The sequence below is a fragment of the Taudactylus pleione genome, unplaced genomic scaffold (genome assembly GCF_031769625.1).
Source record: "Taudactylus pleione unplaced genomic scaffold, aTauple2 ptg000391l, whole genome shotgun sequence".
In the NCBI taxonomy this organism is placed as follows: Eukaryota; Metazoa; Chordata; class Amphibia; order Anura; family Myobatrachidae; genus Taudactylus; species Taudactylus pleione.
Genome location: NW_028284792.1, coordinates 845,583 through 872,527, shown reverse-complemented (window position 1 = coordinate 872,527; position 26,945 = coordinate 845,583). Strand labels below are relative to the sequence as shown.

The 26,945-nt window shown below is 41.5% G+C and overlaps 1 protein-coding gene across 4 annotated transcripts in view; it reads right to left on the bottom strand.

The window, feature by feature from the left end:
- Positions 1-3,692: 3,692 nt before the first annotated feature.
- The window catches only part of GTF2IRD1 (GTF2I repeat domain containing 1), a 128,211-nt gene continuing 104,958 nt past the window's right edge, over positions 3,693-26,945 (bottom strand). For all 4 annotated transcript variants that reach the window (XM_088445896.1, XM_088445898.1, XM_088445899.1 and 1 more), the window contains exons 18-27: positions 26,807-26,865; positions 25,941-26,006; positions 24,044-24,127; positions 22,876-23,059; positions 22,234-22,262; positions 21,370-21,447; positions 20,927-21,119; positions 12,083-12,123; positions 5,328-5,476; positions 3,693-3,925 (exon numbers count right to left, since the gene is read on the bottom strand). In XM_088445896.1, coding sequence (XP_088302022.1) covers positions 3,857-3,925; positions 5,328-5,476; positions 12,083-12,123; positions 20,927-21,119; positions 21,370-21,447; positions 22,234-22,262; positions 22,876-23,059; positions 24,044-24,127; positions 25,941-26,006; positions 26,807-26,865 — 952 coding nt within the window. In that variant the 3' untranslated portion in view covers positions 3,693-3,856. The remainder of the gene's footprint in view (positions 3,926-5,327; positions 5,477-12,082; positions 12,124-20,926; positions 21,120-21,369; positions 21,448-22,233; positions 22,263-22,875; positions 23,060-24,043; positions 24,128-25,940; positions 26,007-26,806; positions 26,866-26,945) is intronic.

Here is a 26,945-nt window from a genome sequence, read left to right as displayed (position 1 = left end):
ACGGGACAGAGAGGGAGGACAGTGGACACAGGGAGACAGGGAGGGAGGTCAGTGCACACAAGGGGACAGAGAGGGACGACAGCAGACATGGGACAGAGAGGGAGGACAGTGACAGTGGACACAGGGAGGGAGGTCAGTGCACACAAGGGGACAGAGAGGGAGGACCGCAGACACGGGAACAGAGAGGGAGGACAGTGGACACAGGGGGACAGTGCCAGAGGATGGGATTTTTACAAAACGGAAAATTCTAGTCCTAATAGTCCACTGTTCATCTTCGTAGGATATCTTCTTCCAGCATAATCCTGCACAAGCTGCAGCCAAGTACATCAACTGCTGTGAAAAGTCCTTATTCCTTATTGGACTCTATGGTCATCTGTAAATATATTTGCAGTCAACCTGTAGCTACTTGACTCATATATACATCAAGCAGTAACAAAGAAACATTTGCAAACAATCATAGCAACCATTTGGTGAATAATTTTATTCCACAACAAAAGCAATTGCATATTTTTGTTTTTTAGTGTATCTTTTTAATGTATTTTATTGTGATGTTATCCATCTATTATTAATAGGATGTTGAAGTATGTTTAAAAATTGTAAATAATTTTTAAGATAATCACACGGGTCAGTGTTTTTTAGTATTCCTTTAGTGGTTTTTGTGTATTACACATCTGCAATTGATTGTTTAATGATATAATAGACTATACAGCACCATTTTTTATTTTTGTTATATCTGTGTATCTAAGTCCACTAGGGATGGTGACCGTGGAAGTCTTTTACTACAAAAGTAGGCCAGCTGGATTTGGAGGCTGGACACAATCTCTCATATGAATGATGATCACCTGTCAATGTATGAAGACTCTTCCATAGATTTTCTATGATAAACTATATAATCATTGGGCTTCCTGATAGCCAGAGTGTCTTAATCCCCCTTTTTATTGTAATTTAATTTGTATTTTATTTCCATTTATCCTTGCCATGTTTACTGTTTAATTTTCACGTTTAATTATTTTTCAATAATTACAGTGCTACCTTAAGTACCTTAAGCTGGCCACACATCTAAAGATTATCTGTCCAACCAGCCAACTAGTTGATTGGTTGGAATGAAAATCTGGTAAGGTATGAAAGCAAATGACAATCAGCAATTTGCTCCCAAACACCGGAAAATGGACAATTTCTGTTGTTTGAACGAATTGTTTAGATCAAACATTTAACAAACTTGTCTGACGACCATTTTCACCTGTTTTCTGGCATTTAGGAGCAAATTGCTGATCATCATTTACTCCCATACCTTACCAGATTTTCATTCCAATCAATCAACTAGTTGGCTTGTTGGACAGATAATCTTTAGATGTGTGGCCAGCTTAAGTGTATCTCCAACTGCTTTATCCCTAATCCAAAGAAGCTGATTAGCAGCAATGATTGCCAGATCACCTGTGAGAAGTTGTTGAGAGACACTCTGATTACTGAATGTAAGTGCTGTGCTAAAGACTTCTGTTTTTTGAGAGGGTGTATTACTACTCGGCTGCTGCATGACAAGTGCACCCACCAAAGGAGAGGGCACCAGTACCCGGATCTTGAACCAATTGGTACTAAAAGTATAGCTTTCTCCATGGAGGCGCAGTAAAGTCTAAAGGTCCTCACAAACTGGTAAATTTTTTACACAATTTGGCTGTTTTCAATCGATTGGAACGACCAATCGCCTACCCTCCAACATGACCCCTTCCACCCGGTACACAATGCTCTGCTCCTGGACTTCCCACCTAACTAATGATTGCAGACACCTGTGTTGAACTAGTTAATAGATGAGACCGGTGTTTCAGCACAAGTGTCTGCTCTGCTTTTCGGCTTCCTTCTTAATTTATGATTGCAATTTGTACCGGATGGAAGTGGTCATGATGGATGGTCTCTCTGAAATAGTTTAAAAAGTGCCGGGTGTGGGGATGATCACGATGTCGATGATAGTGGTAGCTGATCTCTTGAACCTGCAGAAAGATATGGACCTACCTCTCACAATTTGGCTCACATTGTTTCGATGAACAATTTGTCGTCACTGATCCTGAACACTCCCCTCCACCATTTTGTGCTAGCCGACGGAGAGAAAGAAGATGCATCTTGAGGTTGTTTGCTGCAAACGATATATCATTAACGATTTGCAGTCATTAATGAGCCATCTGTATCGTTTGGTCATTTGTACAATCGTTCCATGTGTAGGCACAATATTGTTTGTTCAGGAGTTCAAGGGAAATCGCAAACGAAATTGGATCGTTTGCAAATCGTACCGTGTGTAGGCCCCTTAACAAAAACGCCACTTGCCATCTGAATTGTTTCTGTGAAGATACTCTATAGCAGTGGTTGGCAACCTGTGGCACTCAGCCTGCTGTGGAATAACATATCCCACTATGCCCTAACAGCAAAACATTGGCACGGAATGCTGGGATGTGTCTTTCCACAGCAGCTGGAGTGACACAGGTTGTCTAACCCTTTGCTACAGCAATGGATTTCAGCCTGGAGTACCAATATCCCCATGAGTACTTGCTTTGATGTTCAAGTGTAGTTGAAATAATTTCTGAAATGGCGGTGCAGGACGTCAAGGTGATAATTAGACACATAGGGAAAACAGTGTCCTAGGAATCTCTAGCCCCCATGCATCACAATAGGACCATGATAACACATTGAAAAAGTCTATCCCTGTATCTCTGTAAAATAAATAATATGTGGATTATAGATTTATTGGCAAATTGGTAGATAACATCGATAACAAACTCTGCTGAGACAGGGACCTATGTGAATGAATAAACATTCTCTGTAAACCATTGCACAAATGTTGGTGCTACATAAAGGTTAACAATAATATTTCACTATCTCTAGTTTTGTATTTATGTGAAAGTAGTCTGAGTACCTTTGATCATTTGATGTTTATGACAATGTACTTGTGGGCAGAAGTCGTTGTGTTACGGGTATCCTAATTATCTGAGGGTGAATCATCCCTATCTGGCATGAGATATAACACTAAAGCTGCATACACACACAACGATTTTTTGAACGATTATCGTTAAACGATATCGTTTAACAATAATCGTTTGAAAAACTTGTTCACTTTCGGAGTCAAACGATGAACGATTATCATTCATGCGCATTCACGTTTGTAGTTTGAAGTTCAGTCAGACTTGTCAACTGAACGATTTTCATTAAGAGAATATGCAAAAATCATTTGTAGTTCAAAAAAATCGTTCAGTACACTTTAAAAAATCTGACAGATAATCTGACAGAAAATCGTTCATAAAATCGTTCATAAAATCGTTGGTAACAAAATCGTTGTGTGTGTATGCAGCTTAAAGGTGCATACACACAACAATTTTTTTGAAGGATAATCGATAACTATATCGTTTATCCTTCAATCGTTGAAAAAATCGTTCACTTTCTGAGTTAAAATGATGAACGATTATCGTTCTTGCGCGTTCACGTTTGTAGTTCAGTCAGACTGACCAACTGAACGATTTTCATTAAGGGAACATGCAAAAATCGTTTGTAGTTCAAAAAAATCGTTCATTACACTTTAAAAAATCTGACAGAAAATCGTTCAGAAAATCGTTGTGTGTGTATGCAGCTTAATTGCTTCTTTACATAATACATACAGTATCTAGTAACTGTTATACAGTTCTACATACAAATAATACTAAAAATCCAGATCAGAACAAGGCAACACAATTTATTCCAAAATGGCCGTCTTGAATGACAGAGACACACTGTAAAAATTATTGAAAATAAAAACTAAAAGGCATTGTTACATATTATCATATACATTTCTTTATACAATAATTACATATGTCCGTCTAACGTCCATTTGAGAAAACTAGTAGTTCATTTGACCAGGAATCTGCATATTCACACCCCCGTAGTCCAACATATACATGGGCCATTGCTGGAACAAAGAAAAAGAATGTCACAATTTAAGATAAACAGTTTTATTCTGTTCTCTCTCAATTTTGAAGCCCTTCTGATAGCTTTATCCTGAAAACATTTTTGAGATGCAATATTTCTCAATTACCTGCTGAAGCTAGAGAACTAGAAATAAAATGGGCCGTACAAAAAAAGTGTGCACCACACTGTATGTTTGTATTATTGCAAAATTATACCAAAAATTATATAATTTTTTTTATATTTCATGGCGTAATAAGACATATGTGAGTGTGTAGAAAGTAAGGGCTGTCAGCAGCGTAACAATACATCGCCAGACCAATAGCAAAATGTGGGTATGAGCCTTACAATGATAAAATCATTGTTGTGCTAACATCTTTATATCTAATTGTCTTTTCATACAATTTGTTTATGAGAATATTTCACATGTTGGGAGGCATGCTGGCATAGTTGTTAGCATTGCTACTAACCAGTCCTCGGGCTCTATTCCAACCAGGATCTTATCTGTGTAGAGCTTGGGTGCTTTGCCTGTGTTTGCGTGGGTTTCTATCCACAGTCCAAACACATACTGGCAGTTTAATTGTAGTGACTAAGGTGGAGATGTATCAAAGCTTCTAAAAAGTGGACAAGTGGAGAAATTGCCCAAAGCAACCAATCAGCTTCTAACTAGCATTTATCAAGTACATTCTATATAATGATAAGATGTGAGCCCTTAGCTTCTATTTATGTGGCACACTAATTCCTTCTTGGTATACAAACACACTGATAAGGCCTGATATTGAGTTGAACGCAAAAGCAATGTTGGACGTCGTGGAGTCATTGTTTTCTTTTGCCCATGCATCCAGATTTTGTATGCACAGTCAGAATTGTGATTGAGGCACAAGGGAGACACAAGGTCTCAGAGATACTTTGAAAATGTATTGGGCGTTCCTGGGCAGTGTTAGCTACTCAGACGCATTGAGATGGTCCATCTTATGGGAGTGTCGCAGGCATGTCACCGATAGTGGTGTGTACAGAATCGTTCACATAGGGACCATACTCAGACGGATAATCTGCACCTGCCATAGGCTAGTGCAGGTTTCCAAGGTGCAACTGATCTACAGATGCACCAGGCGGTATTAGAGCCTCTGAAGACGCTTGAAGTTGGCGTCCCACATTCAGGCACTTGGATGTACACCAAGGAAGGGCTTGTAGCGGTATTTGCATAAAGTCGCAGAAGTAATACCGGAAAAAGACGCAGACATGAACGCTGTGGCGTCCTACTCAGACTCAGGCCCATAGTGTATAGTGCATATCTGCTGAGTCTGATACTCAAGAAATGTTTCACTCTATATTATCTATAACAATGCTGTATATAGCAAGTTTCATCATCTTTGCCAGCAAAGGATAAGAACATATACACATACCACTAGTGACATTGGATGTGCTGAGGAGATAGGATCTACAGTGGAAGAGGAAGAAGATGAGGAGGATGAAGAGCTGGATGATGTTGAGGATACAGAGTTTCCTTCAGAAATTCTCTTCTTTTTCCGCTTGGGAGCAAGACTGTCTTTGTCTGCAATAGAAAATAGTATTCAGTATACGTAGGCCAAAACTCAGTTTATTATAAGTATTACAAAGAATGCTTATATATATGCATAGTTGTAATGAATAGTAAAATTAGTAGTTAGGAACATGACAGAGACAACCTATACAACACAGTTCAACAATTAATGCTTATAGAGATTTTCTGTCCAAACTAAAATGCTATATAAATTTTCCAATCAACCCATCTGCTAATTATTCTACCTTCACATTCCTAATTTCCTATCCACAACAATCATTAATTGTTTAAGTTTGTCAGCTGGCTATTCCAGGGTTGATTAAATAGTAAGAATCAAATAGGGGGCACTGTGGGTTATTTTACAGTGCCTAGATAGGCTGTACATGTCAAATATTTTGTTGGTGTTCCAAATATTTTGTGCATAGTAGTCATTACGTTTTTTGGTCTTCTGTTCCATTTTGGGTTTTTTTGTTCTTTAAAAAACAATTTCTTTTCTTTCTTTTTTTAAGCATAAGAGAAGTACAGAAGTTTCATCCACATTAAAAACAGTCACTCAATTGACAAAAACAAAATTTAGGTACAGTAAATGTACGGTCATGTACAAAGTGGTACGAGGGTAATTACTCGGCACATAAAATATCACAAAGCATACAGAAGTCAAGGCTCCATTTTGTTTTTAAAGAAACTGGTTACATGCTTATTTTTTTAATGTATCACTTCTCCTAATGATTGTTATAAATGTCTGGTACTGCTGATATTAGAATATTATCACACTTAAGAATGTGATAATTCCTTTTAAACACCTCCCTTATTTGACCTGAATAGGAGTTGAAATTTAATATAAACCAAACCTATTTTTATGTCTATTAGTAAGTAAATCTATACATTTTATCCAATCGGCTCTTTACTGCATGACCTGAGCTACTCTGTTATTGTATGGTTTGTGTTTTGCTCTAGGAGATACAGCCCTTTCCTATCTGTGGGCAGCAGTTGGTCATTACATATAATTTGACAAGCTTTCATTTACCTGACGTTTATATTATTGTCATCGTTATATTTGCCTTTGCGCCTGATTTACTTGAATCTTTGTGGTTTTGATTAAATGGTGTTTACATTGCTACGATGCAGTTTTCAAGATTTAAAATAATGTGTTTGAAGGGTTTGCAGACCTGCATTGACATCCTTAGTATGTAATAGCACATTATTGTAGCACCTAGCACCATAATGTGGTATCATATATAGCGCTTGTATTGGGGGGGGCAGGCTACAATGAAACAAAGGTCCACAGAATCATCATATTGTTACCATACAGGCTGGGAGGATGCAGGTGGAATTGTCGGCTTGTGTCCGAATACTTCTCCTCAACTCTGTAATTACCCATTAGTAAAGTAAAAATTAAATAACCATTATGTGGGAAGGGGAAATAAAAAAAGGGTAAGGTGAATGGTGTATTATTATTAATTGGTTACAGAACTCCTTTAAAATGTTGTAGTGCTCCAATATCTTAGAGCTGTTGAAATAGTGAACATTAGAAGAGTGCTCCTTTATCTGAAGCTGCTGTCATACGGTGATTCACACAGCCAATTTAGTTTTATAATAAATGGTTAGGAAACAAATGGTCAGTATCAATCATTGTGACTGCCAATAAATGTGGTTAGATGATAACTACAACTACAGTGTGCAATATGTTGACTGATGTGTGTGCTGATAAGCTGGATATATCAAAGCGAGTTTGGAACAAGATAATTGGTCAGACTGAGGGCCTAATTCAGCTTTGGGAATAGAGTGAGAATTAGCACTTAACTGTGTACCTGGACAAACCATGTTGCAATGCAAGGGGTGTAAATACATACATTTTTTTACATGTAGTGTAAATACTGGCTGCTTTTGCATGTAGCCCACAAATACTGCACAGCTTTATTATTGCTCTATAATTTAGATGTCAGTTTGGACACCTCCCTCCAAAATCTAAATCTCTCTGCACATTTTAAGTGCAGTGCAGCATGGTTTCACCAAGATGATCAGTTAAGTGTTAAATCTCACTCTATTCCCAGAGTTGAATCAGGCCCTGAGTGTCTAGATATCACCTTATATAGGCAACTTTGCAACAGACAATACATTGTACATAAGAAGAGAGCTGCTGTGCCGTAATGCTAATAATGCATTGTACATAAGAAGGGTGCTTCTGTATATTAATGCTGATAATACATTGTACATAAGAAGAGAGCTGCTGTGTCGTAATGCTAATAATGCATTGTACATAAGAAGAGTGCTGCTGTATCTTAATGCTGATAATACAATGTACATAAGAAGAGTGCTTCTGTATCTTAATGGTAATAATACATTGTACATAAGAAGAGAGCTGCTGTATCTTAATGCTGATAATACATTGTACATAAGAAGAGTGCTGCTATATTTTAATGCTGATAATTATCGAGGATGAAGAGGATGGAGATGAATATGGCTGATAATACAGTACATTGTACATCAGAAGAGTGCTGCTGTATCTCATCATACTGGGCTTTGCTCTGACTCCTGATTGCTGCAGCTGGGGTAAAATCCTTGCTTGGTACTTTGACTGGTGCTAATTAGATGTTCAGCCCTTATAGGAAGTCTACCTGGACACTGTTGTGGGTTGTAATCTGATTCTGTTGTGTCCTGATGCATACATGGATTCCTGCTCTGAGCTGCTCAGTGAGGTTAATTTGCCTGTGTCATTTGGAAAGCCTGTTACCTGTTGATATGTCTCTTGTCTCTATTGTAAAGCTAACCTGGATTCTTCTAAAGATCTGTTAATTATCTCGCTACTGGAATACTCTTAAGATCTACTCAATAGCTTGCTGCTGTGCAAAGTACTTGTGCTATTCACAAAATCAATTATCTGTTAGCAATCCTCTACTGTGGAAAATACTATATGAAAGAACTATTAAGTATTTCTCTATAATGCATTACATGTGCATTCAGGAAACCTGTTCTTTGTCATTAATTCTCTATTGTGAAAAAAACGGTGCTATATGAAAGAATTGTCCAGCAAAACAGATGTCTGTGCTATTGCAAAAACTGGCGAGCATAGTCTTCAGTGCAAATTGCTACTGCTATACTGAGGATCTGTTTTCTAACATACAGTCAGGTGCATAAATATTATGACATTGACAGAATTTTCATATTTTGGCCTCTATTCACCACCACAATGGCTTTGAAATGAAACAAACAAGATGTGCTTTAACTGCAGACTTTCAGATTTCATTTGAGGGTAATTACATCCAAATCAGGTCAACAGTGTAGGAATTACAACGGTTTTTATATGTGCCTCTCACTTTTTAAGGGGCCAAAAGTAATGGGACAAACTAAACAATCCTAAATCTAACTTTCACTTCTTAATACTTTGTTGCAAATCCTTTGCAGGCAATTACAGCCTGAAGTCTGGAACGCATAGACATCACCAGACGCTGGGTTTCATCCCTGGTGATGCTCTGCCAGTCCTCTACTGCAAATGTCTTCAGGTCCTGCTTGTTCTTGGGGCATTTTCCCTTCAGTTTTGTCTTCATCAAGTGAAATGCATGCTCAATCGGATTCAGGTCAGGGGATTGACTTGGCCATTGCATAACATTACATTCCACTTTTTAGCCTTAAAAAACTCTTTGGTTGCTTTTGCAGTATGCTTCGGGTCATTGTCCATCTGCACTGTGAAGCGCCGTCCAATGAGCTCTGAAGCATTTGACTGAATATGAGCATATAATATTGCCCGAAACACTTCAAAATTCATTCTGCTGCTTTTGTCAGCAGTCACATCCTCAATAAATACAAGGGAACCAGTTCCATTGGCAGCCATACATGCCCACGCCATGACACTACCACCACCATGCTTCACTGATGAGGTGGTATGTTTTGGATCATGAGCAGTTCCTTTCCTTCTCCATACTCTTCTCTTCCCATCACTCTGGTACAAGTTGATCTTTGTCTCATCTGTCCATAGGATGTTGTTCCAGAACTGTAATGGCTTTTTTAGATGTTGTTTGGCAAACTCTAATCTGGTCTTCCTGTTTTTGAGGCTCACCAATGGTTTACATCTTGTGGTGAACCCTCTATATTCACTCTTGTGAAGTCTTCTCTTAATTGTTGACTTTGACACATATACACCTACATCCTGGAGAGTGTTCTTGATTTGGCCAACTGTTGTGAAGGGGTTTTTCTTCACCAGGGAAATAATTCTTCTGTCATCCACCACAGTTGTTTTCCGTGGTCTTCCGGGTCTTTTGGTGTTGCTGAGCTCTCCGGTGCATTCTTTCTTTTTAAGAATGTTCCAAACAGTTGATTTGGCCTCACCTAATGTTTTTGCTATCTCTCTGATGGGTTTGTTTTGATTCTTCAGCCTAATGATGGCTTGCTTCACTGATAGTGACAGCTCTTTGGATCTCATATTGAGAGTCGACAGCAACTGATTCCAAATGCAAATGTCACACCTAGAATCAACTCCAGACCTTTTACTTGCTTAATTGATAATGAAATAACGAGGGAATAGCCCACACCTGTCCATGAAATATATTTTGAGTTGATAGTTCCATTACTTTTGGCCCCTTAAAAAGTGGGAGGCACATATAGAAACCGTTGTAATTCCTACACCGTTCACCTGATTTGGATATAATTACCCTCAAATTAAATCTGAAAGTCTGCGGTTAAAGCACATCTTGTTTGTTTCATTTCAAAGCCATTGTGGTGGTGAATAGAGGGCAAAATATGAAAATTCTGTCAATGTCCCAATATTTATGCACCTGACTTTATGTGTGTGTATAGTTTTAGTGTTTTCTGCGTCTGTGATCTGTTACACTACTTACAGGGGTATGCAATATGGGAGCGAAAAGTCCGTGCTGGACTTTTCGCTCCACAAAGGAGATTTTCCTTGGATAAAGTATCGCCCGCTTTATCCCCGTATTCAATATAAAAGCTACGAAAATGGGAGCCTGCGAAGTGGGATATGCGAAAAAAAACTAAATTTACCTGGAATAAATTGTAAGACCCACCTAAAACTGTAAAAACATGGGGATCACTATGGTTACCCCCGTTTTACCTGCAAATGAAAGTCGGGGATTTAAATAGCCGCAACAGGTGTTTTTTTCCCGACATTGAAGAAGTGTTGTAGAAGAGCACTTAGGTAATTTTTTTCGTTATTTTTAGTGGTCCCATCAAATTTGGGGTACATGAAAATGGTTACTAGCATATTTTTAAGTCCCTGAAGTCTTCATTTAAAAATTCTGCAAATATGCACCTGCCGCTAATAATCTATTCTAGAAAACACCTGCCGCATATTTGCTGAATAGCCCTGAACCTATTTCCCTACTTTTAAACACTTTTTTCCCATTTTTTTTTTTTCACCCCAAATTTAAAATAATTTTTTTGGGGTGTCCCTATTTTTTTTAAAACTTTTTTTTGACACAGTTTATTTTAAAATGACATTCCCAGGGATGCAAGCTATTTTTTTAAGCCTGCACCCCTAAACCTCAATTCTGCACTTTTTTCCACCACCTATTCAGTGGTGAAAAGTTATCCCCGTTTTTTTTTCAAAGACTTTTCGAACCTGCGAAAAGTCTTTGAAATTGAATACGGTGTAAAACCAAAACCAGCGAAAATGACGTCATCGGTGCGAAATTATCGCAAAAAATGACTTTTCGCTCCATATTGAATACCCCTGTTAGAGTTGAAGTACCAGTGAATGACTGTAGTTTAGGGAAAAGGAGCTGTTATAGGGGAAGCAAAGTGGGTTCTGTATCTTAAGGTCATGACAGGCACTCATAACAGTATTATCTTACAGTTGAGAATACATTATATACTAGAAAAGCAATGTAGTAACTTGCAACTCATAATTCCCGGTACACCCTAAGAGTGCTGGTGCATCTTAATAGAGATAATAGATGTTAAATCAGAAGAGTGGTTTTGTATTTTGCAACTAATAATACGGGAACGTTCTTCTAATGTACAATGTATTGTGACCTCTAAAGGTGGGTACACACCTAGCAGATATATCTGCAGATCGAATGATCAATTGATCGGCCAATATATTTGTCAGTGATATACCCAGCATAAGGTACAAATATTGACATCATAAGAGTGCTGCTGCATTTTACTTAAGATACTTACCGTACTTAACTAATAGTACAACTAGTACTATGGTCCAGACATATGCTAGGGCACCTCAGCCCGCTCCCGCCCTGCTATACTTACCCTGTGACAAGCCCAGCGCTGTAGGGTTCTTCCCTCTCTTGGTCAGTCTTCATGGTATGAGCCATTGGCAGGGAAGGGCATAGGAGGTGCCCCACTGTGCATCTTAGAACTTATATAAGCTTAGTAAGCCTACTATAAAAATATATCAACCCAGGATGTTTACATGGCTTCCCATGCCTAACATAAAAAAGGAAAAAATACTCAAAGTATGTTTATTATAAATATACACTAACAAACTCAACTAAAAATACTGCAGCATGTTTCACACATAGATGACAACCTTTCAAATTATTGGCGGTGTTCTCGTTAAGCCTTCTATAATGCAGACCTTGTTACTGACAGTACCAATATTGAAGGTGCTCAAGCACTAACAGAGCTGGCATCTATGGTTTCTCTTACCTATTTGTGGTGTTGGCTCAATACAGATCTCTGAGAGTGGCCTGTTAGAAAATAGGAATGTAAACTCTAGTTAGTATACAAAGGAAACCCAAATAAGCAACTGGATGATATATTTCATGGAGAATATACATAGAAAAGGAAAGCATATTTTTCCAATCCATTCTCTAATAGAAGGAAAAGTTTTAAATAATAGTGTGTTAAAATGAATATATAGGGGGGTATCCAATTAGCCCCGATAACACATTTTTCTCAGAGAAGTTTTCAATGGTGAAAACTTTACTCTAAAATGGTTATCGGCCTATCCTATTAGCCGTGGTTTTTGCATATGCAAAAAACTGGTTTAGGAATTATATACTTTTCTTTTCACCACCTCTGAGCAGATGATGAGTTGTGCAAAACCCCTATTTTTGGCTAAAAATGTTGGTACTTGGTGTAGAACCACTGGGAAACCATACTTAATGACTAATTAGACAAACATATTTTTTTAATTAGCTTAAGTTGGCCAATAATGACATGTAAATTTTGGGGTGAAAAAGTAAAAAATGTTGGAAAATGGGTTTAAAGTATTGTGACAGGCACATGGGGGTGCTGTATGGATGGGCCAGGTATTTTAAACATTGCAGGTGCAAGTGACAGATGTATTTTAAAAAATTTTAAAAAATACCCTATAATGAAATAAAAATATACTGTAACCCTAATTTATCTACAGCATTTATTTTGGGCAAAAAATATTGCTTTCTATAATTTTTTCACTGTAAGATAAAAAGAGGATTTTTGGTAGTTACCGTTGAATCCTTTTCTCTGAGTCAGGCTGTGGGACACTGGACCATGGGGTTGTAAGTGGGAAGGTGTGGAGTTGGCACTAATGACTGAAATCTATAACATCCCCCCCCTCTGCAACCCCTAACTCCAGTACGACTTCAGAAGTGCCTGGTAAGGAGAAGCAATATTCAGTGACACTGTCATACCGCAAAATAATGAAACAGACGGTCAATTAGGTCCGAAATCATAACTCTTCCTTAAAACGACTGAGCGTCAGGGAGGGAACGCAGTGTCCCCTAGCCTGACTCAGAGAAAAGATTTCAACGGTAAGTACCAAAAATCCTCTTTTCTCTTTCATCTGGGCTGGGGGACACTGGACCATGGGACGTTCAAAAGCTGCCCCCAGGGGAGGGAACGCTCAGGTTGCCTGACCGGAGAACTGTACGTCCAAAATGGGCGTCACCGGAGGCAAAAACATGAAACCTGTAGAACCGCGCAAACATGTGGACAGAGGACCAGGTAGCTGCGCGACAAGCTTGTTCAGCTGAGGCCCCGTGACGCGCCGCCCAGGAGGCCGACACAGCCAGAGTGGAATGAGCCGACACCTTGGCTGGTGCCGTGCGCCCCACATCCGTATAAGCCTTTGAGATCACTGAGCGGAGCCATCTTGCAATGGTCTGCTTCGTGGCTGGCCAGCCACGTTTGTGGGTGTCCTAGAGGACCAATAGAGAGTCCGTGCAACGTAAGTCCGAAGTTCTGTCTAAGTAAATCCGCAAGGCCTGGACAACATCTAATAGTGACAGATCGTCCTGGTCCCTTGAAGACTGTGAAGGTGAGAAAACAGGAAAAACAATTTCCTCGTTCAAGTGGAAAGATGAAACCACTTTCGGTTGAAACGAAGGAACAATTCTGAGAACAACCCTGTCATTATGGAAAACAAGAAAAGGTGGATTACAAGACAAAGCCCCTAACTCAGATACCCGCCGAGCCGAAGCAATGGCCATAAGAAAAAACACTTATCACGTGACAAACCGAAGGTCCACGGATTCCAAAGGCTCAAATGGCCCGCTTAAGAGCCGACAGAACCATGGGCAAATCCCATGGTGCTACTGGTGGCTGGAACGGAGGCTGCACTCGCAAAACCCCTTGTAAAAAAGTCGCACCTCTGGAAGGAGAGCCAAACGTGGATGAAAATAAATAGACAGAGCCAAAACCTGTACCTTCAAATATTGAAGCTGCAAGCCGGCTTCCAAACCACCCTGAAAGAAAGCCAGCAGCCTTGGAAGGCAGAACTGGGCAGTATGCACCCTACGCCGCTCACAGCACATAATATAAGTTTTACAAACCCTGTGGTAATTCTGTGCAGAAACCTGCCTCCGCGCCCGGAGCATGGTACCGATGACTGAAGGGGAATACCCCTTAGTCTTTAAGAGCTCGGTCTCAACAACCAGGCCGTTAAAGCCAGCTGAGGCAGATCCTCTTGACAGAAAGGCCCCTGCAGAAGAAGATCTGGTCGCAGTGGAAGATGCCAACCTGGACCTGCGGCTAGTATGAGAACTGTGGCGAACCACGACCAGAATGGCCAGTTTGGAGCCACTAGGATGACTAACACCTGCTGCTCCCCGACTTGACGGAGCACTCTTGGTAACATGGGAATTGGAGGAAAAATGTAGGCCACACGGAAGTTCCAGGGAACTGTCATGCCAAAGGATCTCTGGACCTCGCACAAAATCGAGGGACCTTGCAAATGTGGCGAAAGCCATCAGGTCCACCTCCGGCAGCACCCACCTCTGGACCAACTGCTGGAAAACCTCAGAGTGGAGAGACCACTCCCCTGGTAGGAAAGTGGTCCTGCTGAGGTAGTCTGCCTCCCAGTTCTCTACTCCTGGTAAGAACACAGCTGAAATTGCCAGGACAAACGTCTCCGCCCAAGTGAGAATGAGACTTGCCTCTGCCATGGCAAGCGAGCTTTTGGTTCCGCCCTGGTGGTTTACATACACCACCGCTGTGGCGTTGTCTAATTGGATCCTCACTGGCCAGCCGGCCAGGAGGGCCTGGGCTCCACACAGGGCCAGATAAATGGCCCGAAGCTCCAGCACATTTATTGATAACTCTATCTCTGATGCCAACCAGGTCCCCTGGAGACAGAGGTACTCCGTCACCACTAACCAATCGCTGAGACTTGCGTCTGTGGTGACAATGATCCAGTTCGGAGAAACCAGGGACCGACCCTGGAGAAGGTGATCGGTAATCAGCCACCAGTAAAGTGACTGACGAGTGCTGTCTGACAGAAACAGCAATTGAGAGGAAAGGTTGTCCGAGCGGCCCGTCCAATTCCAGAGAATCTCCCACTGGAGAATCCTTGAATGGAAGCGGCCATACTGGATGGTCTCGAAGGTAGAGACCATCGTACCCAGTAACTTCATTCCCAGCCACATGTATGAGTGAGGGGCAGACAGCACCCTCCTGACTAAGTCCTGAAGGGCCCGGGCTTTGGGCTCGGGCAAGAAAACTCTTTGCAGTGATGTATCGAAGATCACCCCAGAAACTTCAGAAGTTGGCATGGCGTAGGCGGACTCTTCTTGATATTCAGTATCCATCCGTGTGATCCAGGTGGAGCTGAAGTTGGGCAGCCGAATCCGCCTTCACTAGTAAATAGTCTAAGTAGGGTACGATCGTTCTCCCCTCGGAATGCAGCAAACTTACCACCGCTGCCATGAACTTTGTGAAGAACCGTGGAGCTGTAGCCAGTCCGAAAGGCAGAGCCTGGAACTGGTAATGAGCTCTGAGTAGAGAATGATGCCCCGCCCAAATCGGCATGTGGAGATATGCGTCTCTGATGTCGAGAGACGCTAAAAACTTGTTTGCCGACATACCATGGATTGCCGACCGGAGCGATTCCATGCGGAACCGATCCACCCATAGGCCGGCATTCAAGGATCGCAGGTTTACAACCGGCCGATAAGTGCCGTTGGGCTTTCAGACCAGGAACAGGTTGGAGTAAAAACCCTGCTTTTGTTGTGACTGTGGAACTGGAGCTATAACCCCCTCGGAACAGAGGGAACCGATAGCCTGGTTTAAGGTCAGTCTTTTGTCCGGCTCCTTGGGCAATGCCGTGGCGAAGAAATGCTGCGGCAGTGGCCCCCTTAGGTCGATCACATAACCTCGAGAGACAACGCCCCTTACCCAGGCATCCGCTCCAAAAGCTACCCACCAGTCTCAGAAAAGGAGGAGACAGCCCCCCACCTTCCCCGAGACCAGAAGGGCAGAGATCCTGTCAGGTACTCGGCTTCTCGGGTGCCCTAGCACCCGGGCGCCTGAATGTACCGGAGAATCTGCCCCATGGGGCCGAACCCCTGCTGGGAAAAGAGCGTCCTCGGCCCGTTTGACCTCTGACCGGACCCCCACTCGAAAGGAAGAATGGAAGACCCGGAACCATGTGCCCTTTTGCTTCTGGGGTACCACAGGCAGGAAGGTGCTCTTTCCACCTGTCGCCTGGGATATGATACTATAAAGGTCGGAGTCCTACAGAATGCCCCCCCCCCAAAAAAGGAAGAGATTCTAAAGCTCATTTAGATTCGGCATCCACCTCCAAGGTGCGGAGCCAAAAGTGCTCTGCGCACTGCGACTGCCATAGCAGAGACACTAGAGGAAATCTGCACTCCATCCTGTGCGGCCTCACACACATAGTCTGATACCGCACGAATCTGTTCCGCCAGTTCCAACAACTCCTCTCTGGATGAGTCACCGGAAAGGCCTGCCACTAATTTGTCAGCCCACTTCTCCATGGCTCGAGAGACCCATGCAGATGCCAACAAATGGGCGAATAACAACCCTGGTGCCCATAAAGATACTCCTAAGGCATCCGTCTAATTTTTTAGCCAGCAGATCCTTAAAGGAGGCCGCCCCTTTGACCGTCAGAGCCGTGTGCTTGGCTAAACGAGCCACGGCCGCATCCACTCTCGGAAGCAGCTCCCACTTAATGACCTGCTCCTGTGGAACAGGATAAAGGGCTGCAAACTTACGAGGAGTAGCATACTTTTTGTCCGGGGTCTTCCAGGCTTCTTCAACAAGATCCGAAAGATCCTGAGAAGCCGGAAAACAAACGACCCTCTTACGCCTCCGCTTGAACGGCCCCTCTGCCGTTGCTGAGGCGTCAAGGTCCAGGCAGTCAAAAGACTGTCGTACTGCCATAAACAGGTCCTCCACGCCTTGACTTGACGTGGACTCTGAACCTTCCTCTTCGGGCAGAACCTCCTCTATCGGGAGTTCCCCCTCATCCTCCTCTTCCTCCTCGGGATTTTCTTCTAACAGGCCCCTGGATAGAGGAGGACGCTTACGCACAGTGCGCAATCTAGGATCCTCAAAAAAGCATTCCATAAAGGAAGTAACCTTCTAGAACCCTGCTGCTGAGCGCTCCATGGTATGGGCCCACGGAGGATCAGAGCCCTGGTGATCGACCGCCGCTACTGCGGGCAGTGATTGCAAAGTAGGGTCTGGCGCTTCCTGAGCCAGTTCCTCTCTCTGGTGAAGCAACATCACCAAATCAGAGAGCGAACCGGAGTGGCTCCCCCTCCTGGCTGCGCACAAGTGGGCTCCTGACAGTCCACGCACAATGCCCCTGCATCCAGCTGTCCACATGGTAGTTTAACCTGACACTGGGCACATGTAAAATTTAAAGCCCTAGTAGGGGTATGGCCCTTTGTGGACTTTTTGTCCGTCACTTGAGCTCCCCCCGTTTCTGCGCTACCCTGCCGCAGCAGACAGCTCAGGGAAAACAATAAATAAATATTTTGTGTACTACTTAGCTGCACCCTACAGAGGGAAAGGAGTCTGAGATATCTCTGTCCTTCCACCATACTGCCAGGCTTGTCCGACTATAAAGGCTGTGAGCAGCGCACGCAGCTTCCAGGAGTCCTGTATACAGCCGCTGGAGAGCGCGGGGGGAACCAGCAGTCTATGGCTCCTCCCCCCGCTATACCGAAGCAAGCCCCACAGCTCCTTCCTTCAAGTGCTACTCCCCTCTGTGGGGAAAGCACTTGGACTGACCCACGCTCACCTGCAGGAGGTCTGTAGTTGGCGCTCTCCCCACAGGAGCCGCTGACAGGAAGCCCGGCAAGATGGTGCCTGCCACCCAGGACCACGCTGACTGCCTGCACCTCTACCAGGTACAGCAGCGCGCTATCCGCGGGCCCAGACGGTCTCACAGAGACCGGAGTGCTTAGAACGGGGGAAGCGCTCAACGCTATTTCCCCTTTAGCCGTCGCTCACCGCAGCTTTGCACTCCCACTAAGCAGCGCACAGCACCTATAGTAAAACAAACAAAAAAGCATTTACAAATAATGAGGGGGGGTTATAGATTTCAGTCATTTGTGCCAACTCCACACCTTCCCCCCTACAACCCCATGGTCCAGTGTCCCCCAGCCTAGACGAAAGAGAAGATGCATACAACAGCCATTTGACACAATTTAGAAAACCCCAGACCCTTGGATTCAGTTGTGTAGCCAGGGAGCTATGGGGCCCCCCAGTGTTCCAGGGAGGAGACGTGTACTTGGTTTGAGAATAATTGTGGTACCCCATATCTTGGGTACCTACCCCTGCGGAGGAGTCCATATACTGTTAAAAAAATGTGTGTGTGTAAATATAGAATGTAAATATTCATAGTGTGCTAGTCACTGTATTGGGGCTCCGAACCCCAGAAGGAATACACAGAGCTCTCACTTCAGAGTTTTCTTAGTAGTCAAAGATTGGTACAAAAGTCCCACTTCAGTGGCCAGCATGAAGGATCCCTCTGTGAACTAGCTGACTAGCTGAGCCCGGCGAGCAAAGCTGCCAGCATGCGGAGAAGAAGAGGCAGAGGATAAATACCTACTCTTCCCCAATGGTCCGGCTTTCGGAGGTAGCAGTCTGCACAGTGGGGCTGACCTGTGTCCCTGAAGTGACCGGTGGCTGGGATGTGAGGAGGCAGTATTGTGTGACAGGACCGGCGTAATGGAGCTCCTCCTGTCAGCGGGACACTGCAAGAGGACTTTCCCTCCCTAGAAGCGGGAGTGGCGCCCTCTGACATTTCACACTCCGCCCTTCCTAAGCCCCTGCTTGGATTATAGCCTCTAACAGACTTCTATACCATTACCCTACCTTAGTTTACCTTTTTTAGGGGTACAGACTGATTTCCCTATTTTTACCTGTACCTACTGCTTGTCATCCATCCAAGAATTATCGTGCAAATTGGTTATGTCCGGTTTTGGAATAGGATAGCACGATAAACGGGACCATGCAAACATGCAATAAGCAGCAAATTCTGGAGAATGGTCCGAAAACTTTTCTTCTGAGAAAGCTTATTGATATCGCAGCTAATTGGATAGTCCCCATACTCCCAAGTTATAATTGTAAGTATATTTATTTCAGTGCATTTATGGGAAAAACTGGAAATTTGTTGCTACAAAAAACAGATATCTGTGTGCATCACAGTCTCTGGCAGGGATCAATGATAGATACATCCATATTTGTAGACAAACAATGCTTCTATTTTATGGACTCTAATTCACAAATAAATAAGTAGGTAATAGTAATCAGTATGGTATAAGCAACCAGACCCAGGCTTTACCATTCTCTAATATCTGTACTCAAGCCTATGATCTAGAATTGAATGATGGTAATAAGGGGCCTGTGTCTCACTATTACAGCCATTTCTATACAGCCTACAGTGGATTACCTTTATAGAGGGGAATTCAATTAGGTTAGAGTTTTCAAAAGGCAAAAAACTCTCACACCTCGCCTTATAAATCGCTCACTTCGCCTTTATGTGTGCACCCGAGATACGCGCACTTCAATTAGAAATTTTGAATTCACACTACTTGCAGTGAGAGTGTGTGAATTTTGTCCAAAAAGTTAACAGCAAAAATAGAAAGAAAAAGTGGGGATACCTTCCTGGATCCCAAAAAAGTGAAAACTTACCAGAATCATGTAGAAACCTGTTAGCCGCCATAAGGAAAATACTGTATGCTTTTAAAAGGTGTGAAATGGCTGATTTGTGCATTTAAAAATTTTTTTTTTAAAAAGCTGTAGATTTTCGATTAATTACAAGGGAATTAAATGGAAAATGCAAAAAAAAGTTAAAAAAAGATGCTTTTGGGGTAATTTGAGGCAACTTTATAAAGTGTAAAAAAAATGTTATTAAGCAATTGTTTTTCGTTTAAATAAATACTTTCAGGGTGCATTATTTAATATTAATATTCTAATTGAATTGCAAATATATACATTGCAGGACCAAACTTGCACCTAACTGAATTCCCCCCGAAGACTCAGACATGGCTAAATGTTATGAATAACTGCTTAGCAACATCTTTACTCATGGAAACAGCTGTCCACAGCTTGGTTACACGTTACTGATGTTGGGCCTACACTATACTATTATCTGGCCGAACTGCCCGATATTGGAGGATTGGCCAGTGTATGCAGGCGACCAATGTGAAAATATTGATTAGGGTTAGGCACTAGGGGGAGGGTTAATGTTAGGCACTAGAGGGGGAGGTTAGATTTAGGCTGCAGGGAGGGAGAGTTAGGGGTAGGGTAATATACTAACCTTCATCTGCCGACATTGTGATCCAGTCGGAATGCCGGCGTCAGGATTCTGGCTGCCGGGATCGCGAGCGACGGCATCCCGTACCTAAACCATCTCACAGTGTATGGACACGGTATCAGGCTGTCAGATAAAATGCCTGTCAGTCTGACAGGCATTTTATCTATATGAGTATGCCCAGCATTAGGAATATCATGTATTCACAAAATAACTGCCAAATGGAATAAAAAATCTGTCTGAGTCTTCACCTGATTATTGTGCATCTAAGTCCTAATTCAATTATAAGAAGTTATCCTAGGATCGTCACAGTTTTAACTAAGATAAACAAATTGTTTTACTAATTTTTTAGTGAATTTATGAATGAAGTATATTGCATTGGATTCACTAGTAATAGCATTGAAACATTTCTCATTCAAAGTACATAACTCATTAAGGAGAGCTGTATTAAAGCATACTACATTTATGACTAGAAATCATTTACCATGGAGTAATGTACTTACTGCAGCTGGTTTATTATAACCATATGAATGTTCTCCCGAGAATTCAAGATTTTTTCCAACCGACTGATGTCATAAGTATTTGGGTTCCTGAAGGGTATGTCATTTGGCAGGCCAGTTATTTCTATTGAGTCGGGGTTATCCCTTATTAACTTGTAAGGTACGAGCACTGGGCGATCCAACCCGAGAGCCTCACCTGCACCAATCAAGAGTCTACGGTAAATGTTTAATATTTATAATATAGAGAAGAGTATCTGTGCACAATATTTCTAATCTGTGGTTAAAAAAAGGCTTTACACGGTGTGAAAGAACTCAGGAAAATCCAGCTTCCAAAATAGATATACATTTATTTTAGAAATAAGCCTTTTGCTGAGTTCTCTATAGGCGTAATTCAGCTTTCTGACCAGTCAATGCAGCATGGTGTTTATAACTGTAATCACACTAACCATATTTTTCATTGAAGAGCTCTTTAACTTGCTCACGGAGAATTACTTTTTCCCCTAATCTGTTGGCATCTTCATCATCTGAAAGTCATATACACAGTAAGATTACATAGGTGTACATACAGTATGTGCATAGGGCCTGATTCAGACCCGCTCGCAAGCGCTATGCTGCGCAAGCACGTGCCCCGGAGCGAGCGAGAAATCACTCGCTCCAGCGCTCGCATCCAAAAGGGGCGGCTGTCGATGTTGATCGACAGCTCGCCCCGTTTGGTGGGCGTGTCGGGGGGTTGGCTGGCCAAATGGAGGCGTTCACGAAGGAACGCCTGCCGTTTGGGGGTGGCCCCACTGACATCACGAGTGATGTGAGTGGTGAGTTTCCGGCTCTATTAGAGCCGGAAGCTCACTGGGGCTTGCGACGGACGAGACCCTACCACAAGGCTCTCGTCGCAAGCCCCATGGTCGCGACCATCATCTGGCCGCTCGCTCAAAAGCTGTGGGTGGTCACCCACAGTTTAGCGAGTGGCCAGGAGGCCGAACAAAAAATAAAAAAGAGGCCACCCTGACTCAGAGCGAGCGGCTCTGAATCAGGCCCACAGTCCGCAGGGAAGCTAGGCCTTTTATGATGGATGGCTCTGAACAGCTTGTTCAAAGAGTCTTATCTAATGTATGTTTTTATTAAATGCATTCATAATTCTTATTGTTTTTTTTCCAATAAAACTGTAACTTTATTAGGCATTGGTCGAAGAAAAGTGTGATTTTATGCAGTATTTTCCCCAAATGTCCATGGAATGTCATAACACAGCATCCAGTGCATGCACAAAATTATTCTGACCACAATGTAACACAAAACGAAAATAAATATCTTACCAGGTCTCGGTATGAGCCCCTGAAATGGCCTAGAAAATAAACAAAAGAAATAAGCAAACATTTTTGGCATTTATAAATGCTAAAATAGTCCCATTGTTCTAAAAATTGTATGCAGCTTTAGAGAATCTAAACATAAGACACCACATATATTTTCCAGCGTTTTACATTGTACATTATTACTCCGTAGAAGAGCCATAGTAAGCCGTGGCGTCACCCAGTGCGGTAAATTTGTCCCTGTGAAAAGGGGAGAGTGACCTTGTGGGGATGGACGGGGCCTTGCGGGAAACGTCACTCTGGGGGCATGCCAACCACTCACAGAGATGCCGGACTGCTCCCAGAGACCCACCCCGCACTGCCGGCTCTTCCCCAGTGACCGGGAGCCGGACGCTGCACTGTGAAGTTATAGTGCACTGTACACTCCCGGATTTCATCATTTTGGTGTCACCCACTCGAATGGTGCAGTCTTCACCCTCCTAGTGACGCCACTATACACTATATAATAATATCCCTTTATGCTAATTAAATCTGCCATGCTTCTGTAGAATACACAAACTGAATATAATGCCTGAGCACTGAATTAATGTTCTATTATCCAAGCATAAAAACTACTACATACTGGCAAATGAAGTTCCGTGAACGTACCTGCTAACCGTGAATCTGATTTTGTCTGCCACTGCTAATATCCTTTCTAGATTCTGTGATCCAAACGTACATGGCTTCCGGAAAGGAATACCAGGGGGCAACCCTTCTATTATTACAGAGCCAGGATTACTCTTGATGCGCTTGTAAGGTACCTGTACTGGGTACTTGATCCCAAGTGCTTCACCTGGAACAAAAATACAGTATTATTGTTGTAACTGATGATTGAAACCTACGTAAAACATTAAATGGTAACTAGCACTGCATCTTGGCAGTTTTGCACTTATTATTACCTCCATATTAATTACTCAAAATAATTATGTTTGCTAGAAAAGTAGAAATACATACAAGCACTTATCATTTTGATGGGCTTGAGGGTGGTCTGCAGAAATAAAGATCTCAATCTATTTTTTTATTTTTTTTTCCATAATCTCATGTCAGGCTGTAGAATACATTTTGAGATAAATGTTTATGTATATCAAATTATAAATCTTATTCTACTTAATCAGCATACAATCTTTAAATAACAGAATAGGGATATAAACAAGTCTAAAACAAATGGGTAATTTATACATTTGAAATATACTACTAGAAAAAAATCTTATTAGTTTTTTGTTTAATTTTATAGTGGCATTTTGAAAATTGGAGCACACCACATTTAAAAATGAAAAGAAGAATATACATCAATTGCTATAAATTATTCTCTAAAATGTTCAGTAATATGAAGAACTGAAACAAAACCTATTTAGAAACAACTGACCCACATATTTACATGATTTTAGACCATTCTCTTTGTACTTTTTAGACCATTCTCTTTGTACTTTTGGGGCTATTCTCTTTAGAGAATGAAGATTGGCTGCTAATAAGTGTAGCCAAGACTGGGAGATTGAACATCTAAGCACACAAGCTGTATTCATTGCACAACTAATTGAGATGTAATAGCTTCCTCTAATAGCTCTAATGTCAGTTTCCATTTTTTTAAGTCCTGATATTTGTGATCAATTAGGTATAAAAAGGGCTTTGTTAACAGTCAATACTGCAATGTGTATGAGCATCTTTTAAACCCACCTAAGTGTCCTAGATCATGGTAGGAAAAGTGTTCATACTGTAGGTGATATTTATCTAATCTTTGACAGATCTTAATTCAACAGCACAAATTCCATATCCTCACCATATTTTTTGTTGAATAAGTCTTGCACTTGTTCTCGGAGGGTATTGGCAATATCAATTCGTGAGAGCCTGGCATCATAGTTCTCTAGAATGAAACAGTGATTTACATTAAGTTTAAATAATTCAGGTTTTAAGTAATTTGGTCAGATAACATTAATGATGAGTGCTGCATTTTCCACCATGTTTATCATTAAGGATAGTACACTGTGCGTGTTCAGCTTTATAGCGCCTGTCCATAGGATGATTTGATCGACCAATTTAAAATATTTACTGTTGAATCCAATGATCTTAACCAGCCAACCAAATTGTTCACCAATGTAACCTGGTGAGGTTAGACATGTACTGGTTAGATTTTTGTGCTTGTTTGGTTATTCGATTGCTAGTGCTGCTGAATATACAATTTGATAGTTATTCTAAATTTGTTTGCCCTGTGTGTGCTTCAGTTGATCTCTCATTTGTTTGTTAAGCTGCCTGAAATGATCATTGCAAAGTTTAGTTATGGGAAGTGTGTGGTTAGAATTTTAACATATATCCTAATTACTATTTTCATTTTTATGATTTTACAGAAACCTCTATTCAAGAAAATAAAAAGAGCACTATAATTAGGCATTTTTACTAAACACAGCATAATGCAGAATAGCACTTCTATATTTGTGCATTAATTTGCTTGCTTTATCAAAACATGCCTGTCCAAGATGGTAAAGCTCCTGCCTACGATATGTGCTCAGGCACAATTTGCCCTTGTCTAAGATTATAACTCCCTACATTCCATGTACTCACCAATCTCTCCCCCCCCCCCCCACACCTTCTAGTACTTTAAGTGAGTATAAATAAAACGTCCTCATGTAATCACTATACTGTAGTGAATTTTCAGGCATGGCTATTGTACAGTACATTAGCGCAAGACACTGCACTGTGGTCACCTTCACCACCAGTGCCGTAACACAGCTTTTCTATGCCCTGTGTAGGCCACGCCTCCTGAGTGCATGATGCTATGATGTCATGAGGAGGGGGCAGCGCCAGTAATTACAGCACTGCCCGGAGCATCCTGGGTGCTGTAAGAGCTGCAGTGTGCACATCTGGAGCATCCCAAGGAATCTGGCTGCAGGGTGCCATTCCAGCCCCCCTTCTAGCCAAATGCAGGGGTAGTGGGTGAGCGGCAGTGCCGCCCACAGTGCTCTGTGCTCTATGCAATGGCACTGCTTGCACACCCCTAGTAATGGCCCTGTTCACCGCAATAGTGTTATGTCGTCATTCAGAATATGGGCATGGTTGAAATGTGGACATGGTTGATATGTTGACAGTGAATATGTCAACATGGACATAATGTCAACATGGTCATTGTGTCAACATTGTGAATGCTGATCGTACAGGTTGAGGTGTAGGGTTAGATATAGGATTGTGATTTAGGGCTTGGCTGCGGTTAGGTTTAGGGTTACTGTTATTCTGCGGTTAGGGCTCAATCACTAGAAAAACGCTATGTCAATGTGCCAATTGTCGACATGTACAATGTTGACAAAACGTCCATGTCGACATTCTGGTGTCAACATAACATACCATATCCTTAAATATAAATATTAATTACTAATGCAATAGTATGTTATTTCAAATTATATATAGATTTATTCTGCATCTATCTCTACTATAATCAGATTGAGAAAACACTTCCTGTAATAATTTATAAAACACGGCACCACCTTAGAAGCTTCCTTCATACAAGCACGAGACAGTTCTTAGATGTTGTAGATTATTGAAACCTTAAAACTAGGATATCAAATTATAATTATTTAGTAAATTTATGAAGGTCACATTCATCCAGGCCCCTCACTGAACAATCTTCTGTTACAGAACATTATCTACCTTTTTAGGTATAAGGATAGGGGTAAAATGACTCTTACCTTGAAAGTTAGTTCTATGGTTGGTTTCATCCAATATGGAATCATGGCAATCCTTCTCACTGACTCCTGAAAATATTCATCACAAATTTAGATCAGTGCATATATTTTTAAATGCACAAGCCAACAAAAGCATTTTAATGTGAGAGGCACAAATATTACTAGTTCTTCAGGTTTCTGTATATGAATAATCTGCACTGAACTTTGATACTAGCACTTCCATCTTCTAGTCATCTAGTCAGTCTTATAAAAGCAAACATAATAAGATTAAGTGCATTTGAAACAAGCAACATACAGTTCATAAGTTCAGAATGCACATCCCTGACAACAGAGAGACCTCTTTCAAACAACAGTAGCCACTCAGTAACATCTAAAGAACTTCATGGTCATATGCTAAAAGCATGTACACTACATGGGTCACTCAGAGTCATGCCACACAGATTACTGCTCAAAACGGGGTACTACAAATTGTAACAGAAAATGTTGGGAGGGCTCTGTTACTGCAAAATGAATTCATTCTTGCTTATTGCAGACTTGCCCCAACCAATAGACTGCACTCTAAAATGTTGAATCTTGAGAATTATCCCACAAGAAAAGATGGTATTGGAAAGCAATAAGGAGATGATGCAAAAATTACAACTGTCCCTAATTTCCAGGTGTAGTTTTAGGTTTTGAAGGTTTGTCTACTGTTTGTTATAGATTAAAACTCATTTATATATTTCTTAATAAAAAAAAATATTTAATATATTTTTAAAACTAGAAAGATGTATTCAACATGAATATATACAGTATTCTATGAATACTTAATAAAATGTAGACTTATAGACTTCGCCTTTATAGTTAGTACAAAACTGCATAACAGGGCATACCTAAAGGTGCAGTACTTTCTTCTATGCAGTCCTTTAGTCCTTCAGAAATCAGTTCTGGCCTACAAAACAAAATACAAAATGACCGTAATTTTCCTTAAATACAGTAGATGTAAACAGTTGTGTAATGGCTCTGTTGATG